This window comes from Amblyomma mixtum, chromosome 8 (assembly GCF_055824585.1).
Source record: "Amblyomma mixtum isolate Tamu chromosome 8, ASM5582458v1, whole genome shotgun sequence".
Classification (NCBI taxonomy): domain Eukaryota; kingdom Metazoa; phylum Arthropoda; class Arachnida; order Ixodida; family Ixodidae; genus Amblyomma; species Amblyomma mixtum.
Genome location: NC_143019.1, coordinates 26,564,821 through 26,584,792, shown reverse-complemented (window position 1 = coordinate 26,584,792; position 19,972 = coordinate 26,564,821). Strand labels below are relative to the sequence as shown.

Sequence of the window (19,972 nt, the reverse complement as noted above, 5' to 3'; positions counted from 1 at the left end):
TCACTGCCCTGCGATGGAAGCCGCTGCCACCGGTGGGGCTTGGGCGGCCCAAGTTGCTCTTCCCGAGCGCTCCTCCGAACTTGCCCGAACTTGCCCGAACTTGCCCGAGCTTACCCGAGTAACTTGGGTAAGGTCGGGCAGTAGCCCTGGTTCTTAGGCAATGGCGCAAGGTGGTACGTACAGACTTTCCAAAGTAACCAGGCTGCACGGTTTGCTTCTCCGTCGTATACTAAAGCTATTATGCCAGCTCTCAAGCTCAGAATCTCTGTATGGTAAGGAGAACCCCTGTCCTCACCTTCAAAGAACTTGATGATCTTTAGGGAAGCCATGAGGGCTCTACTATACGAATGAGAAGTAAACCATGCAGCCTGGTTACTTCTGGCACAGACTGTACGTACGGTGACAAGATGCTTGGTCGGTGTTGGTGAACGTATGTGTGCTTTCGTACTAAAAGGCCTGTTGTGCAGTCTACACATGCTTGAGGTCGTTGCGGTAGGCGTTCTGGTCGTTATCCTCGGCAGCTGGACAGGTTGTTTTGAACTATCGCTGACTGAAATTGCGCTAGCATCGTTGCTCAGAACAGTGGGGCCGTTCTGATGTGGAATCTTGCCTATCATTAATCAGCTGAAAGAGAAAAAAAATATCTCTGTTGTCCATGAATTCTTCGTAACCATGGTGCGTGTGGGAAACAGCGTCTGTCTTTCGACGTTCTACGACAATGTTGGTTGCGCGTGTGGAAGACGTCAACACAAATTATATGCGGCCATCGAAGAAACGTCTTCAGTGCACCAGTACATTTGCAGAAAATGTAGAAGCCCGAAGCCAATTATCCGATGTCACTATTTCATCCAAGCCTTCCAAAAGTATGTTCCAGCTGTGCCGGATCAATAGCATATGCTCAAAACAGCCACTACTTTAGTGACGACGAGGAGACTGAAACGCTAGCAACCCTTAAAGCACGCAGGCGCGCATTCTGATTGCTTTATATACACCTCTACATGTATAGAATAGTGTAAACGAATAGTAGTATAGTATAGCGCAAGAGCAACGACGACTGCTAGTAGGCGTACAGATGGTATCGTTATTGCCAAATGCAACCAGGCTGGTCTTACCGCTTCTCCCTCTACGGAGAGACATCATCATCCGATAAAGATAGCTTAGGCGCATGTTCCTGTCATATAGGATATTCTCCCTGGTGTCGAAGGATGGCGAATAGAGAGCGTCACTGCTGTCATTCCGGTTTTTCCCCAGTCATGCAGCCTGGTTACTTCTAACAACGATATGTCTCAATGCCACAGTTTCGTTGTTTCTTAAAGGATGCCTTTCTTTGAAAATGTCTCCTTGTGTCCCGTTAACTTTCGCTTGACATTGTATCCAGCATCGCCACTCACAGAAAGCAGGGCCCTGAGACCTCATTTCTTTCACGCTAACATTACGAAAACCAGCATCCTTTCTGAAATATTATTACGGCTCACTCATTAGAAATAATTAGAATATAGAGTCAATATGATATGGACCAATATATAGACGTTCATATGCATTCTGTATGGAGTCTAAGTTTTTCATAAAATTTCTATTGAACTTCCGCAACATGTGCATGACCTCATATGGAGTCCGTTTTAGTTTCGATACGCGCTTTCTATAAAGTCTACACCGACACTATACACTTCATACTGACTCCATATAATTCATATGGAAATATATGGAATTATGTGGCCCGCATTATGGAAACTTTCAGTAGGGATCTCATATACACGTACCTCAACTGCCCTTCGGCGAGATTGAACGCTGTAAGTAATGATCCGTGTTGTGATAGGCGGCCATTTTATCGTTTATCTAGCATTTAATGACTCGGGTTAATGACACCCTAGTCCAAATCAAGAGGAAGAAGTGGGCTTAGGCAGGCATGTAATGCACAGGCAAGATAACCGCTGGTCCTTAAGGGTAACGGAGTCGATTCCAAGAGAAGGCAAGCGTAGCAGGGTGCTGCAGAAAGTTAGGTGGGCGGATGAGATTAAGAAATTTGTGGGAATACTGTGGCCGCAACTGGCGAAGGACAGGGTTAGTTGGAGAGACATGGGAGAGGCCTTTGCCCTGCAGTGGGCTTAGTCAGGCTGATGATGATGATGATAATGATAATGATGATGCTAGCATTTGATCACATGGCAGCCTCTGTTCCTTTTCGTTTTCGAAGTAGGTGTTTGATTGGCTGTCCATTCTGCGACGTTCGCAGATTGCTGGCCATGAACTGATGCACGCCTTTGACGCGTATCACATACTAGTGAACACCCGGTTTAAACCAGTCAACTTGGAGAACACTCCGACGAAGCAGCTGTACACATCGAAACTGCTGTGCCTCCGATCGTCTTACATTCAGGTACGTAACCAGCCTGGACGTTCAACGTGCGCGCGTTTGAGATAATGTTTTTGAGGGGGGAGACGCCAAAGCCATTTTACATCAAAAGGCCGCATAGCAGTTACTTTCCAGGCACAAAAATGTGGAGAAGTTTTTTTTGGTTTATTGAAAATGTTGCAGTAGCTCAAAAGGCGATGAAACAAATTGGCAGTGGCTTAGCTCGGCTATGCAGGATATAGGTAGCGAAAGCTAAGTCGCCGTCCATACTGCCGCCTCAACTGTAGTTGCGGCGCACGCGAGCTCTCCTTTTCAATCCTCCGACATGTTATTAGGCATGCGATACAGCTGGCGAGGCGAGCGGAGGTGAGCGCAACGGCGAGGCAAGCGGTGTGACGTCATACCAAACGGCGGCGGCGGCTCCACGGCGATGCGCGCGGTGTAACGTCATGCCAGATGGCGCGACGAGCGCGCGGCGTCCGCCAGCTGCGGCGGTTGCTAGGCAACGGCTCAAGGTTGGTCTCTGTGCCTCCTCGGAGCACCGCCACAGCGAAATCGCAAGTTCGTGGCCAATGTAGCGTTCGTTAAAAAAAAAAAAAACAGGTAGTACAAGTCCAAGCGATGTCCTACTATCAAATTCTGTCATCACTGGTCTGTTCCGTCACGTAATAAATATCGGTGCAATGTTTTTATGCTTATGATTGCACTGTTTTCTTCTTCAAGTTGCATTTAATTATAGCTTAAACTAGCTTAAACCATTCTTTCCTTAAAAAGCAATAACTTCAAAGGCGGCACTCGCGAACGCACCACAGAGTTGAAGTGCTTCGACTTGTTATTAGCTGGAGTTAATGAGTTCAGCATTTGTCAGTGCCATGAATGACACGTTATATCGGCGACGAAGTCTGCAGGGCGAACAAAAACTCACTGAGGTGGATAGATCTTGTAGTTCACGCGTTCATCTATTTTCCCTGCGGCGCATTGCACCACGTCAGTCTTGACTATAACGTTTGCTTGATCGAGTCACGGGTTGATTATTATATGAGCAGTTTCGACCCACGTGACTGAAAGCGGAGCCATTAGCTTCGCTAGCGACTCGGCCATCGTGGAGACTTTCGGCCACTGTACAATATCGAGCACGACCAAAGATCGCAGACTCTGCTCCTTACGCTATACTTCAATGTTCATACGCAAGCAGGCGCCCAGGATTTTTCCCGCTACGTGTTTGGAGCTTCTTGTCTGCAATGAAAAAAAAAATTTTTGCTCAATGCTCGATATCGGTTCTGGGCAAGTATTAGGACACAACTGTCAGCTTGTCTTGCTGTCGGCTTTGAGCGTCTGTGCGTGCGGCCGCTGTGTTCACGCTTTGAGTCAACGAAGCCGATCAATGCTTTGTTCCTTTGAAATAACTACCATCAGGATGTTGTGCGCTGGTAGGTGTGGTTCTCGCTGTCAGTGCTTACAGAATATGATTTCAACGTGCAGGCTGAATCTGAATCAAGGGATAGAACTCTGGACTCGAGGACCGACTCTGAAGGGTTCGTTGACTTCGTGGGCATCCAGCTAGCTTACGCCGCCTATCGGAGTCTTCCGGACGCCGAGCGCAGCGAGACCTTGCCAGACGTCGACCTCACGGCCGAGCAGATTTTCTTTGTTTCGCACTGTCTCAAGCGGTGCGCCACAGTTCCAGGAACTCGGCGTTCGCCAGGTGGACGATACTGGCACAGCCGGTCGCGCTGCATCGTGCCCTTGAGGAACATGCCCCAGTTCGCCGAGGCGTTCTCTTGTAAACGGGGTGACCCGATGAACCCCGTTAAGAAATGCAGCTTCTGGTAAAGTCTCGAGACTGGAACAAACGCCGTAGCGACCCGAGTTAATTGTAGTCGAAAATTACATAAACGAATTGCTTTTTCTGCATTTTTATCGTTAAAGTAAAAACGGATTAATCTTCATTCTTTTAGTATAGTTTTCGGTACTTTCTAATAATGACGTTTGTAATGTGCTTGTAAGATGTGATATTTATTGATTACAATTTACCCCTAAGCTTTAAAGAGTGTTTTTCACTTGGGTAAGGTAACATTAAAAAAGAAACTAAAGCTGACGCATCCGAAGGTTTTCGCAAAATAAAAGTATAATAAGCAAGTCGAGTTATGAATACTAACTTCTTTTATTTTCATTATTGACAAAGGTGCAAAGCAATCGTCCATAGATACCAAAGCTTTGAAGGAAGCATTCCAAGAACCTTTAAACGGCAGCCTGGACGAGCATCATCAAATTTTTCAGTGCTTACCGCCATATATGAAGGCTGAGCATGAGGATGCGTTAGTTTAGGGAAAGTTATGGTCATAATTTTTGTAATCTGTTTCCTTCATCTGTACAAGTGTCGTGCGAATGTACTTGCATGTCTGGCCTGCCAAATTCTAGCATAGGTAAAACACGGTACTAAGTAAAGTACCCGAACTGATCGCAGACCCCATGGTTTTCTTTGGCCTCCCTCTTACCTTTCTAAACTTCACGCGCGTCCACTTACAGCTGCCACTATAGTTCAGTTGCGTGCTATAGTCAGCTCCACTCTCAAATCTAAGTTGTGTTCACATGTTTAACGCGCTGTGTGGCGCAAGAATCGCGAGATCAACCGGCAGTGGAATTAATGTCGATAGAAGGCGGATGCGCACAAGAGACACCAGGCATGTATATCAAAACTGACAGATGGCGGTGACGATGCCAGACTGTGCGCTTTGCTTCTTTTGCTGTGGTCCTCGCCTGTGGCTAAAGTAGCCGCTAGCTCCGCGCTTACACCAGCGCCATCTGTTGACCTGGCAATCTCAAAGCTTCATAGAGTCGCAGGAAATCCTAACATACAGCTTTCCTACCCAACCCCTTCATTTTGGGATATATCTGAAATTAATATTCTGACGCAAGTGACGCAGTGAACTCTCACTTTAGGTAAAAAATCTACAGAGAATACTACACTGGAATCTGAGCGAAAGCACGGATTTGTGCTACGCAGGAGACGACGGTGAGCAGGCAGTGCCGCGGGACGGAGAAGATGGAAGGTGACGAAGACGATGCTCTCCATTCCAGAGCGCGAGAGAGTGGTTCAGTCTGACGAGAGGCGTGTTGGCTGCGGCGATAGCCTATTGGTCTCGCTGAGCGGCCCTTAAAGGAGATCTATTCGTGCAGCCACGGGTTCGACTCCCAGTCGTAGATATTGATTCCTTTACCTTTTCTCTTTTTCATGGTTTGACCTCTAACTCAGCTGGAGGTAAAATTTGCATGGTCCGCAATTGAAGCCCGAGGTCTCGAGGTGAAGCTTCCGCCTCAAAAACCTTTCTTTGTAAAGGTTCTTTCTTTTCAGACAGAATTATTGTTGGTGGCAGATTGCGTTCATCGTTAGTTCTTTTTAGCCCTTTGCGTCTGCCTTGTAGTCGCCGGATTCTTCATGGCAGCGTTCCCATCTCAGGACCCACTAGGTACGTAGTGGTGCTTCGCCTCCGTGCCCTCTTGCATATAGCTGCACCTTGAAGATGCCTAGTGCGCCAGCGGCAGCCGCCGCGGTGGCTCAGTGGCTATGGTGCTCGGCTGCTGGCCCGAAAGACGCGGGTTCGATCCCGGCCGCGGCGGTTGAATTTCTTTGGAGGAGAAATTCGAGGCCCGTGTACTGTGCGATGTCAGTGCACGTTAAAGAACCCCAGGTGGTCGAAATTTCCGGAGCCCTCCACTACGGCGTCTCTCATAGCCTTAGTCGCTTTGGGACGTTAAACCCCATAAACCAACCAACCCAGCTTATACAGGCCCCTTTGGCTGGGTGGCTGCTGCTGTAGAACCCTATATAAAATTAAGTACAAGATCGGCAGTGGCGCCCCCTAAAACCGGCTGCTTCCCTCATGCGTTTCTAGCAATCTCCAGTAATCCGAAATATCCTCCATGAACAGCAGCGGATCGCAGTCCAGTGTGAACATTTGTTGCTAACAATGGAGAACAATCCTGAGAACGTACTTAGAGAATCGGGTTTCTGGCGAAGAGTATTCGTTTCGCGCTGGCTAGTTGAGAACCCAGCCTCGACGATTGAAGTCACATCAGCGGCTTTGTTTCCTGAGAGACTATTCGCAACACCTGTTACTTTAAGACATGTTCTCTCGCTCGGCGACCAATCACCTACATTACAATTGGCGGGCGCATCCTTATCATTCGTACACTTTCCGTGTGCAGCTTGGGCAGGTATTCAAGAACACAGTTAGCAATTACTTTATGCGCATAAATGGGCTACTTGCGTTGATAAACCTTAATGTTTTCGCAGAAACAGAAGTCTGGAGACACATAAGCTCCACCTTAAGGGTATGGCGCGTTAACGTTAAAGGGAACCTTCAGCGGCACAGGGTCTTCATTGCATACTACTTCGCTGACACGTCTTTTTTTCGCTCATTAATTTTTGCTGGAATTTTCTTTACCCTTTCCTTTTTTATTGCAAAACACGTAAGACCTTCCGTTAACCAAGACAAAGAACGTTTTTGAGTAGTCATTTGCGATTTTTAGGGGCGTTTGTGGCATGGTCAACGTACTGTCGCCCCTGTCAGTGAGAGGGACGCATGGTATCACCACTGCAAAATTCCTACAGCGGCGTCGAGTGACATATTTGTGATCTTTACGGGAGAACAATAATTTTGTACAAGGACAGTGTCAATGGGAAAGAGTTTATGAACATTACTTTTGTATATATTGTAATATTTCACCATAATATACCCGTATATCTTCTATTAGCAGGCTTCGATTTTTTTTGCTATTAACGTTTTTGCTATCATGAACGTTCCCTATTCGCTTTATAAGCTAATCTTAACTTCTCGATGCCAGTGACGGAAAAACTTAAAAACAAAGTTTCTGCTACAGATCGCAAGAATGAACCATTACCGTTAGTATATCCATAACAGTACCTTATAATATTTGTGTAGTGAAAATTTTTCTCCAAAAAATGTAGGACATAGATTTTGCCCTCTCGATTTGCAGTTGTCGTCGAAATACGAGGAAAATAGCGCCGCGACCACAGCCATCAATGCCATGTCTCGTAATCAGAACAGAGTAAAACACACAACGGAAAGAGAGGGTAGTCCCCAACACAAAAAATTACCGAACACACTTTGGAAATTCTATAGTGTGCTTGGAGAAAGCCTTGTAGTCAACCAACTGCCGCTTCCCCGAACCGCTTGGAGCGGAATCACTGGACCCCTTCGAAGCCATGCGTCTCACTCACTCGACTGCAACGAGACGTGTGGCGAAGGAGCGGCATTGCAGCGGCCACCGCCGACGCGCGCGTGCTCGTTCTACCGCTGCTGTGTGACGTCACGGTTGCTATGCACAGCTGCGGCCCCCACCGGTGCGCCGGTTGCTAAGGAGGGGAGGAGGTTGCGCCGCTGCGCGGAGTAGAGGCCACAGTTGGCACGATTCCAGCGCACGGACGGACACCGCGACCATGGACGGACACCACGAGCATGAGAAAGGCTTTCGCTTTAAATTAATCATTCCCCTCGCATCCTGTCAACTAACGGTGCGTGTAGCCATTGTATGCAGGTAGTTCAGAAGCGCAAGCTATGAACGGCACTCGCGCTGTGTGTGCCGGTGAAGCAATTTGGTTCTTACTTCAGCCGTCGAACTGGTTTCTTTTTGCAGGCTGCGGGCGTTACGAGATTGCGAAGTGCTTGTTTTTTTAATTTTTAGTGCACTTTCATACAAACACGCGCATTCGCGCACACCATCTCCTCTATTCTGGCTCATAGGTTTCGCAGCGCGGGTCATCAAGCACGCAGTACGTACGGCGTCGGCACTCAAAGCAGTGCCTTCCGCGAGGAAAACTTTCAACCATGTAATGCACGTTCCTCAATTTCAGGCATGCATCCCCTGCCGACACCGACAGCTATTCCCGGCAGTCGGTAGACTACTGTCCGGCGCAACGTACCCTCATTGGCTCCCGCTTTCAACGCGAAGGGAGGAATTCTCGAAAGTATAAATCCCAACTACCACCGCACTGCAATCACTTGGGTTTTCTGCACTGTTTTATACTGAGTAGTTAGTCAATAAACACGCGTAGCACGGCGGCAGAAAGTCAGGTGGGCGGATGAGATTAAGAAGTTCGCAGGGATACGGTGGCCACAGCTGGCAGAGGACAGGGTTAATTGAAGAGACATGGAAGAGGTCTTTGCCGTACAGTGGGTGCAGCCAGGCTGCTGCTGATGATGATGATGATGAATCGGCTGCATATTGCGCCGTTTGATGACAAATGCGCGTGTATCGTGTTTCACGCAAATGTGATGTTAAATTAAATACCGAGGGCCACACGCTGGTGTCCTCGTTGCAGATTTTTCCGTGTTTAGCGAGATCAGCAGTTTGCCCGGCAGTCTGCGGCTGCCCTCGATATATACTCCACGTAGTTCGTTTCTTACTCCCTGGGCCTATTCCGACAACACGCGTGTGTTCAGATGAGATGCGAATGCACAGGATGCAGCCGAGAGCCCCAATGAAACAATGGGGAATGGAGGTGGCCCGTACTTGCGTCTTGCCGCCGTGACCACTGCTCTTTGACATTCGGTTGTCGGTTTACTCCCTAAGAGAACTTCTGGCTGGGCTAGTTGGTAATTAATTGCAAGGTTAAGGTGCCAAAACCACACACACACACACAAGACAAGAGAACGGCACACAGCGCCACTCACAACGTTTATTTTGCAGCACCCACATCCATATCTATACTCAACCAGCGCTTGCCAAGTGGCACATCTGAATGGTCGGACTGCAAAGACGTCATAGATATGACGCCGTGGCAGTTCATTTTTTGCTGGCGTTTTAAATGGATAAAGGCTTCGGGACCTTCATTTGCAGTTTTGTCAGCGACGCAGCCACATTTCCCCGCGGAAACAAACTTTTATAGGCAAATTTCAAAGAAAAGAATGCATCCGCCTTTCTTAGTAAGACCATATTCTTTAGTGTCCCCTTGAAACCGGAAATGTCCCTGGTTCTATTCCTATAAATTCAGGCACAAGACGGATCCTTCATGCTCCCTGGGCTTCTTGCATATTGAAGAGATATGAAATAACTAGGGAAGGAAGGACACACAGGGAGCGAAGAAGAAATGAAGATATTATCGCCGTCAAGTGAAACGCGGGCAAGAAAATTGCGAAGACACTTTGGCAACTAAAGTGTTGAGAGGCGAAAGCCGAGGACGCTATGCAGTGACGACTTCCGGTGGATGTGACGTCACACCGTTCCCATGGCTCTATCGATACCAAAATTATACATATTTCAGGGATCAGAAGTGGTAATTGCGCTTAATTACACATTTTTCCATCTAATTTGAAACAAATCTGACGTTCTTCCGACCATTCTGTGACAATTTTCCCTATGCCGTGACAACTTCCGTCGGATGTGACGCCACACCGCTCTCGTGGCTATATCGACACCCAAATTATACATTGTTCGGGGTTCTTACGTGTTAATTACGCTTAATTACACATTTTTCTATCTAATTTGACACAATTCCGACGTTTTTTCGACCAGTCTGCGGCAATATTCACTATGCCGTCCCGACTTCCAGTGGATGTGACGTCACGCCGTTCCCGTGGCTATATCGACGTCCGCGCTATTTCGACGCAATTTCGACATTCTGGCCTATAAGTAATTAATTGATCTACAGTCATCAAACTTGGCTTCTAGGTTCATTTTTTCCTCCTATAACTGAAGCATCCATTGGTTTTCTTTTATCTTTTTTAGTTCCCGAGTTAAACGCGTGTGACACGCTTTGTTACCGGGCGGACGACAGCATGAGGCATTAAAGGCTTTCGCATGAATAATTTACTGAGGGCACTTGGGGCTACTTCCTTACTGCGAATGCCAATGTTCGGCGGGATGTTCGGCGGTGTCAAGGGCGTACTACTCTAAGTGGCCAGCGAAGCTGATGTGTTCACTCCGCCGGAATGGAAGTTGATGAAGAATATGATACACAAACTCCCAGTGAGAGACCGGCAAACTGGAGAATGACCTTATAATTAATAAAACATAATGTAATACGAGCACTAATGATAAAACCATAATGCAAGCATTATATTTAGTAAAGCAAATTACCCTCCGAAAAAAATAAAGGAATTAAGCTTGCACTCAATATATTCAAAGTATTTACTGTAGTGATAAAAACTGCATCCCAACCCTACTGAAAAAAGTTTTATGAGGCAATAAACTCATACAGTTTATCATACAAATGTCATAGACTTATCATACAAATCACATAAAATTATCATTCAAATGTCATTCATTTCTGTGAAATCATACAGTCATCATAGAGATACCATAGAATATCATACAATCTATGCAATTCGTATGATATTCTATGATATCTCAATGATGACTGTATGATTTCACAGAAATGAATGACATTTGAATGATAATTTTATGTGATTTGTATGAGAACTCTATGACATTTGTATGATAAACTGTATGAGTTTATTGCCTCATAAAACTTTTTTCAGTAGGGACATGTTTACGTAACAATTGAAAGCAAATAGTCCGAGCCAGAGCAGAGTTCATTGCAGTCTCGCGACTTTTACCAGAAGCTGCACTTCTTAACGGGATTCATAGGGTCACCCCGTTTGCAAGAGAATGCCTCGGCGAACTGGGGCATGTTTCTCAAGGGCACGATGCAGCGTGACCGGCTGTGCCAGTATCGGTCACCTGGCGAACGCCGTGTTCCTGGAAGTGTGGAGCACCACTTAAGGCAGTGCGAAACAAAGAAAATCTGCTCGGCCGTGAGGTTGGCGTCTGGCAAGATCTCCCTACGATCGGCTGCCGGAAGACTCCGATAGGCGGCGTAAGCTAGCTGGATGCCCACGAAGTCGACGAACCCTTCCGAGTCGATCGTCGTGTCCAGAGTTCTAGCCCTTGATTCAGATTCAGCCTGCGCATTGAGAATAAATCCTGCATTCATTGACGGCGAAGAGCACATCTCCCAGCGTGAAACGTCCTTATGGTCGTTATTTCAAGGAAGAAAGCAACGACTGGCGCTGTTTATCCGAAGCATTAGTGCAGTGACCAAATGCATTGGTGCTCAAAGCAGACAAACAGGAAGACTCGCACTTTTCCTGAACCTAGTATAGAGCCAATATTGATCGATGAATCAGCAAAAGCACAAGATGCTTCCAACTGTTCACCTGTGAAATTATGAGAACAAAGTTTTATTTGAGATCGATACTCCCAAACTCTACAAACCAAAATCGATTTAAACTCAAGTTTTTCAGCGCACCGGCACAAGGCCAAAGAAAAGAAGCAGGAAGGAAAAAAGGATGAACACAGCGCTGACTGTGAACTGTTTCTTTCGGGACGCACACACAGCTTAAGTACACTCATACCAGCGCAGGCGCACAACGTGCAAGGTAAACAAGAAAAAAAAACTCGTTTCATATCTTTATGGCAAAAACTTTGAAAGGAACATCTTTTCTGCAGCATACAAAAGAACTGAAGTATCGCTGACACATTCTGACCCTGCTCTCTGAATATAATATGCCTCTATCGTTTCACGGGTAGTTTTTGATTTGCTTCTGCTCAGAATCTTCACTCCCGAAAACACCGGTGTACAATCCTTGCAAGTAGCGCCGTGCTCGACAAGGTTAGCACCTTCCCCATTCCTTAGGGCTCTTGCGTGCTCCCTAAAACTATAAGTTTAAATCAAGTATACCAACTAGCCCAAGAACTAACTCTACACCTAAATCGGTTTTCACCCGGGCTGGAGACTTTAGAGCCGATATCACGTGCCATTAATAACAACGACTGAATGACTGACTTAAGAGACTGACAAATGAAGAAATTAGTCTCGCCAGCTAATAACAACTCAAATCTTTTAACTTTACACCGAAAGACGGTTTTAAGACAACGTAAACCATAACAACACACAACATGAAGTAAATGGTAACTAAGTTTTTGAAAACAACTCCTTTTGTCAGGTGGCTGAACACACCAGTCGTTACAAACTCTGACACAAGCATGTCGCTTCGACTTCAAATAAAGTAACAAATCATCTCTCGTCAATAACTGAACGCGCGACCGTGTAAATGTGAGGCAGCACCTTTCTGATTTGCACCATAGCATCGTAACCTGTTTCATTCATTTGTAAGTCGCCTCAAGGCTTTCATGTGTTCTAGACTTTGTTCGCCTTGCAAGTCAAACCTCGAACTATGTTTCCACCGGACGTGCTGCTAATGGAAGTGTGGAGGAATCGGAGTGACCTTAACCTTTGGACCCGTCGACTCACCGACAGTGTTACTGACGACTGGCTTATTCATACACTTTTTTTTAAATCAGGCACAACCATGTTGTCTGACGCACGTATCACTTGCCAAGCTCCCATTACCACCTTGAAAGCTATAGGCAACGACTATACACTACTTTCAATGGTCACAATACAAAAACATTCCTGTCCGCCCGGAGCTCCGTCCCCATATTGCCCGCCCCTTTAAAACGCTGTACCTAAGAAACAAAGCCAAGTAGCTACCAGTTGGTGTGAACGCTTGAACAGCGATTCATTACATCGAGTCTTAGAGCACCTTTTCGTCAGCGAGGACCTTGGCAAGGAGCATAACGCTGCTCTGAAGAGCTCGGAAAGCACATGTGCATAGGAACTTATAAGAAAAATAAGCGCCACTTTGGAGTGATTTAGCATTTTAAGTTGTTTGGTTTATTGTGGTTAACGTCCCAAAGCAACTAAGGCTATGAGGGACGCCGTAGTGAAGGGCTCCGGAAATTTCGACCACCTGGGGTTCTTTAACGTGCACTGAAATCGCAAAGAACACGGGCCTCTAGAATTTCGCCTCCATCGAAATTCAGCCGCCGCGGCCGGGATTGAACCAGCGTCTTTTGGGTCAGCAGCCGAGCGCCGTAACCACTGAGCCACCGCGGCGGGGCGCATTTGAAGTTGTATTATGAGAAGTCCACTTAATACGAACTTTAAATATCAGAAACGGCATCCGGGTGATCTTCATGTTTCATATAAGTTGCCTCGACTGCAGTGCAATGAATTCCGCACGCCGCGATGGTGGTCCGATCTACTTGGTGCTAAGAAAGTTATCGCAATAGCGGAATTACTTCCGCATGCCAGTAGCCAATGCTCTTTTCTTGCGGAAGCAACACTAGCTACACTCTTAGGAAAAGGGGACTAACAGGGGGCGAGAGGTTAGTCTTTTTGGGGACTAACTGACGTGCCACTGGAATTCGTCCTTTCTGGGACTACCTGCAAAGGGTCTAACTGTTGGTCCGCTTAGAAGGCGGTGCGAGATTTCGTCCCCGGGAGCAGACGTTTAATGAAAAAATGTAAACGACGCGCGATTCCCAGCGTAATTTAGAGAGGGATAGTTTCCAACAGAGCTCCACACAGACAACAACGATAATGGAAACAGAAATATACACACATGAAAACACCACGATTCGAACCGACAACCTTAGGATTAGGAGCAGCGCACGGAAATGACTGGGCCACCACGTCCGAGGTAGGACGAAACTCTCATATTGCCTGTCTTTACCACACGAATTGTTGTCAAAGGTAATGCTGTTTAGAGCACAGTATTGCGATTTTGCTGTCATGCTTTTGCAACAAGCTGCGTTAAGCTTTAATGCGCACGCACAGCGGTCTAAATCGCATTTTGGCCAAAAATGAAATGATGCACTGTGTGTACATTACGACCAGCACTTCACAACCACAACAGTTCTTTTCGTTTTTTTTTGGCTAAATGGTGTACTTATTTCAGGCAATTGGCAGCTGCACATGACATCCTGTTAGAATAACAATATAGAAGGCCATGGTTCACCTCGTTTTTTGTTACTCGCGGGCAGAGGTGACAGGGAATTGACTGCTTGCCACTCACCGTTTCGCTAAGTGTCGCCGATACTCACACAGCATCCCATAAGCTAGTAAACAAATGGCAATGATATGAAACTGCGTGTACTTGCTCAGCCCTAACCTTTACAACCAACATTCGACACGTACAGAAGCTCGTAGTATTTGTTTATGCGATTGCACAGCTGCCAGCCGTTTCGGTTGCACGAAGCCTTTTTCTCACGCAAAAGAGTCTATCCGTTTCGTCACCGGCAGCGACAGTGCTCTCACTGCCTTCAGACGACGTCCTGCGCGTCAAAAATCGAGTACTATTGCAGTCGAGGTCTTCTCGCGCGATTTTCGCGTGCTGCTATGCTGCGATTCGCCCCCCCCCCCCCCCCCCCCCGTTCTTATCTTTTTCGGCAGTTAGTCCGTTGAGTTTGCGCACGGCGCGCATTTGTGGCAAGAAGAGTACCGTGTGCAAATTTAGGGACTAACGGGGCGCTTTGAGGACTTAAGTTCCCTTTTCTCCCTCCTGGGCCGGTTTTTTCGTAGCGTGTAGGTGTGAGCGATTTCGCGGAGCCCCGGAGGGCCCAGCTGCGCATGCCGAGGAGTGTGTGTCGGACAGTTACTGCGACAGTGATGTTTCCACAATTTTTGTTTTTCGCCTCAGTATTGTCTTTATCCTACTATTACGGAGGGAGTGGTTATTGGGAGCCCGCCTTCAGTCGTCGAGTGACCGATGATTGTTGTAGATTTTGTAGCATGAGCTACACGGGTCGAGGTTGAACAGTTTTGCGTGGCTCCTCGAGAGCCGTGCTGCGCATTCGCGAGGAGCAAGTGACGTCACCTCACACAGCTGGCGTGACTCGCCGCGCGCGCTCGCCTTTTCCTCAAAATGATTGGAGTGTAAGACGTTTACAACGCCAACTCCACTCAACACAATTGCTCTTTGGTTATGGCGCTCGTCTGCTGACCCGAAAGACGCAGGTTCGATCCCGGCCGCGGTGGTAGAATTTACAATGGAGGCGAAATTCTAGAGGCCCGTGTACTCTGCGATGTCAGTGCACGTTAAAGAACACCAGGTGGTCGAAATTTCCGGAGCTGTTGTTGTTGTTCTGACTGAGAGAAGGATGAAAAGGAAATTGCACGGGCCTGCCTACTGGCTCGATCCGAGCCACCACCGCTGCCACGTGCAGACAGAGGAGAGTTAAAAGGTCAGAGGTCCTTCACTACGGCGTCTCTTATAGCCAGAGCCGCTTTGGGACGTTAAACAGCATAAACCAACCAACTAACAATGAACGCCGACCGCCTATGACTTCAGCGCCGCGTTTCTGGCAAAGCCTTGTCAATGCCTGAAGCCCACATCTCTCTCTCATCACCTTACGTTTACCTACAAGCACGATTCAGGCGTCCACTGACCCAGGGAGCCACTATCCGCACTTCCTTTCCTCAAAATCATCGGAGTGTAAAACGTTGTCAACGTCAACTCCAATGAACACAACGAACGTCGACGGCTTATGGCACAACGTTGTCATTGCCAAAGCATGCAGCGCACACCTGTCACTACTGCCACTTAGCTTCCTTAAAACACGGTTGAGGTGTCCACTCTTCGAAGAAGGCAGTCATGCGCCTTTCCTCTGGTCCAGGTGTCCACTGAGATGTGGACACCTCGCCCTCACCTCACGCTACGTAGATCCTGGCATAGCAGAGCTAAGCCACTGCAATTTTTTTGTAACCGCTCCGAACCCATCCAAACTAATTCATGTCAACCAAAGCTAACAGGACCAGGGAGGAGAAAAAGATAAACAAAAAATGGAACAAAAAGGAGGCCTTTGTGAAAAAAGAATTAACATGAGAGCGCTCGCCAACTGCTTTAACTCAACTGTAGCCCAGTTTAGCCAGTAATTTTTTCCATATCCTTTCCCGCTCTTGAAAGAATGTCAAATTCCAACCAAATTATTCAACATGTTGTTTGGCTGAGAAGCAATTTTCATGGTGTGCTTCTTTAATGTCAAACTGATTTGGCTTTCCCCCTGAAGACATTGACATCTGGGATGGTCACGTACATGCTTGTAAGACGATCGAAGGCACAGCACTTTCGATGTGTACAGCTGCTTCGTCGGGGTGTTCTCGAAGCTGACCCGTTTTACCCAGGCGCTCCTAGTGATGCCTCCAACGTCAAAGGCGTGCATAAGTTCATGGCCGGCGACCTGCGAGCATTGAAGAGAGCACATACAGTGAAAGGATTTTTCCTACAACGAAAAGAAACAAGGTTTTACCTTTGATAAGACGGCTGGTAGAATGTACAAATGGCCACATATTATAGCACGGATTGCCACTGCCGCGTTCAGTCTCGTCAAGATACAGCTGAGGCGCATGTATCCGAGATGCAATGTTAAACTCAAAGATTCGGTTTTAGGGTGCCCCTTCTTAGGGTGGCAATTCTTAACACCCTGAAAAGTGCCGGTAACATGGCACAAGTAGTGCTTTTCAAAGGAAGATGTCTTTGACAAGAGCAACTAGTCTGCTGTGACAGTTGAGAAATTGGATTGGCGTTGAAGTGTCTACACTGCAGTCGTCAGTCTTCGTCAGCCGCGTTGATATCTTGTTTGATGTGAACCAGAGGCTTTCTGAGAAGTTTTAATGGCAGCCTGGTTACCCTTAGCGAAGGCGGGAACCTTCTTGGAACTTACGTGTGGTTGTCATTGCCCTGCAGTGATACACACACTTCCACCCTCTTACACGTGCCACGGAAGACTTATAGCAACCAGAATGGACGCCTTCGTGCTTTGAGGAGCCGCTGGTGTGCCACTATATCACTCGTCTTCACGAAATCCGTCCCTCATACCATTTACATTCCGTACAACTTGAACATAATTTTCCAACTCTCAGATGAAAAAATTTTGCTGTGGCTTAGCTTGGTTAAGTCCGGTAATGGAGAAAGCAATATCCGTACCTACGCCAGGGTACAGCTGGTAGTGTAGCTGGTGGTGGTGCTTGTGGTTAGACTTGTGGTGATGCATCGGTTATACAATCCAATCCAATCCAATCCATTCCATTCCATTCCAATGCAATGCAATGCAATGCAATTCAATTCAATGCAATGCAATGCAATGCAATCCAATCCAATCCAATCAAATCAAATCCAATCAAATGCAATGCAATCAATCCAATCCAATGCAATGCAATGCAATCCAATCCAATACAATGTAATCTAATCTAATTTAATTCAATCCAATCCAGTCCAGTCCAATACAGTCCAGTCCAATGTAATGTAATCCAATGTAATCCAATCTAATCCAACTAATGCAAGCAAGGTCAAATGAAGGTCAATATGGTGGTCACCGCCGCGGCACGATGGTGGCCACCCTGGAAAGTGCAAGTAGTATTGCTTTCGCAATAAAAGCATATGACGTTTGACTTCGGGCTTGTTGACTCTACCAATATGCTGACACAGTGAAGACACTGCCTGGCCAAGCGCATGGATTTCACGGCGATGTGTTCCATACGAGCAAAGAACAATGCTGTGCAATCGCTAAAGACAGCCGTCCTTTCCTCTTTGCACAGTGCTACCGCCAAAAGTTATGCGCAGCACCGCGACTCTTTCAATTCAAGCTGTTGATGAGCGGGAACATCCCACGTCTAACGTCTGATCCGTCTGAGCAATGATGCAAGTACAATTTCACCCTGAGAAAGTGAAAACAAACTGACAGCTGCCAAGGGCTGGAGGCAGATAACCAACCCCTATGGTTTTCCGGCTTGTCTGTACTCTTCAGGAAGCCTTTTGTAGCGTGAGCTACACTGGCCGAGGTTGACCCGTTTCGCGTGGCTCCTGGAGAGCCGTGCTGCGCATGCGCGAGGAGCAAGTGTCGTCACTACGCACAGCTGGCGTGCCTCGCCGCGCGCGCCCTCGCCTTCCTTTCCTTAATATGATCGGAGCGTAAAACGCTGACAACGCCAACGCCAATGAACACAACGAACGCCGTCGGCCTATGGCTTCAGCGCCGCGTTTCTGGCACAACGTTGTCAATGCCAACGCATGCAGCACACACCTGCACTACCGTCACTCATGGTGTCTTCGGCTGACGACACTCGTGGAGTTTTCTACGCACTCGTGCGGTGCCCCACGTTCGGCTGGATGCCACTCGTGCAGTGCCGTACATTCGGGTGGGACGAGCACGACACGCGTGCGCGCCACCGCGCCACCGTGGAGACCGACGGTGGAGCGCGGTGCAATCCCGTCGTGCAGCGCGCCCTAGCAGACGACGCTTTTCACGCTCGTTGGTTGAGGCAGCATAACAAGTGGGCACATTTTAAAGAAACGTTAAATATTATAGCAGCTGCAATACATTTATTCACGCTGCAATCACGCAGCCACCGGCCGGCGAGCCGTGTGCCCTCCATTATGAGAAAATTAAAGGTTTGTCAATATTTTTAGTCTTGCAAGTTCTGCCTTAGCTCTTGCAGTGAACGGCATATGTGGTGTCATCCGGCATGCCTGCACTTTATAACATCCTACTTTTTGCCAACGTATGCGCAGGTTAAAGGATATCAATAAAGCGACAATATATGGGGCGCATAGTGGATTAAGAATCACCCGCTGACATTTTCGGAAGTTACTCTAGCTGAAGCTCTAAAGGCGTATGCATCGAAACCGGCGAGCATAAACGCCATGTTGTGGGGTCTTACAAACCTGCGCCCCCATAATTAATCCCAGTATCTGACTAGCAGGCTCGTGGATCCCGCGTTTCCCGCCGATTATATCAACGCCTGTTACAAGCGCGGTCCTGCACTGTTCTGAGGAGGCTGTTGCTAATTTACAAACTGCGCTCGTTGGCGTCGGTCGCTCGTAGGAATAGCCTCTGAGATTACGCGGGTCTCGGAGGCCTCGGTTAACAGACGGCAGAAAGAACAACGGCACTCTGCGAGTGTTTCGCACGTTCGGCTGATGTGCAAGGAGACATGCCACTCGTGTAGTATTTGACGTCACTTCCGGCGCACTGGCACGGAGGCCGTGCGTGTCAGCCGAAGACACCATTAGCTTAAGAGTCACTTAGCTCCAAGAGGGCAGTTATACGCCTTCATTGTAGTTCAAGCAGGAGTCGGGAAGGACGGGTGATAGCGGAATAGGGTAAAGGGTAAGGGGAGAGTGTGTGTGTAGTCTGCGCCACAGTATTGCGTGTTTGTTATCTAGGGAAAGGTGGAACGGCGGGTAGATCTGGCATGAGGCTCTGTACGCCTGCGTCAGCTCGCTGAGTGAGTGAATGCGCTCCTTCGTGAATACCGGAACCAAGGCCACCTGAGCCCGGTTTAAAGAACCTCGGGCTAAAAAAAATATGCCCAGGCTTAGCTTGGTTAAGCCAAGAATGCGTTGCATATTGCGCGGTCTTTTTGCGCGAAGTATTGCTCGGCGGCACTCGATTTTCTCAGCAGCTTTTCCTCCGTGACGTATGCATGGATGGATGGATGGATAGGAGCGCCCCCTTTAAAACGGGGCGGTGGCAACCGCCACCATGCTCAGCCGTCCTTTTTTTTCTTTTTTTCTTTTGCCCCTTTTTATTTTTTTTCTTCTTTTTTTTCTCTTTTTTAACACGTGGTTTGGTGACGTCACCACGTGACGTGGCGGCACGTCACGTGGTTTGGTGGCTGCCCGGCCGCGCCCAAGGGCTGAACTGAGTGATTGCAATATGCTACGCATAAAAGGCTGGAGTCCTCGTTTCCGGGATTCACGGAGTGCGCAGGCACCCATATCAGCTCCACTTGGCGGGGTGGGGGTGCAT

The 19,972-nt window shown here is 47.7% G+C and overlaps 3 protein-coding genes across 4 annotated transcripts in view; 1 reads left to right on the top strand and 2 right to left on the bottom strand.

The window, feature by feature from the left end:
- The window catches only part of LOC149331785 (uncharacterized), a 297,794-nt gene that overhangs the window by 68,666 nt on the left and 209,156 nt on the right, over positions 1-19,972 (bottom strand). The gene's annotated exons all lie outside the window — the stretch shown is intronic.
- Positions 1-19,972, top strand: part of LOC149331788 (neprilysin-1-like) — a 189,526-nt gene that overhangs the window by 14,070 nt on the left and 155,484 nt on the right. The window contains exons 7-8 of one of the 2 annotated variants that reach the window (XM_089556879.1): positions 2,234-2,377; positions 3,836-4,215. In XM_089556879.1, the coding sequence (XP_089413005.1) occupies positions 2,234-2,377; positions 3,836-4,186 (495 nt within the window). In that variant the 3' untranslated portion in view covers positions 4,187-4,215. Of the gene's footprint in view, positions 1-2,233; positions 2,378-3,835; positions 4,216-19,972 lie in introns of those variants that run through there. The other variant, XM_089556877.1, reaches the window with a different exon arrangement.
- LOC149331790 (neprilysin-1-like) overlaps positions 10,932-19,972 on the bottom strand; it is a 78,367-nt gene continuing 69,326 nt past the window's right edge. Inside the window, exons 14-15 of the mRNA XM_089555754.1 lie at positions 16,259-16,402; positions 10,932-11,282 (exon numbers count right to left, since the gene is read on the bottom strand). Coding sequence (XP_089411880.1) covers positions 10,932-11,282; positions 16,259-16,402 — 495 coding nt within the window. The remainder of the gene's footprint in view (positions 11,283-16,258; positions 16,403-19,972) is intronic.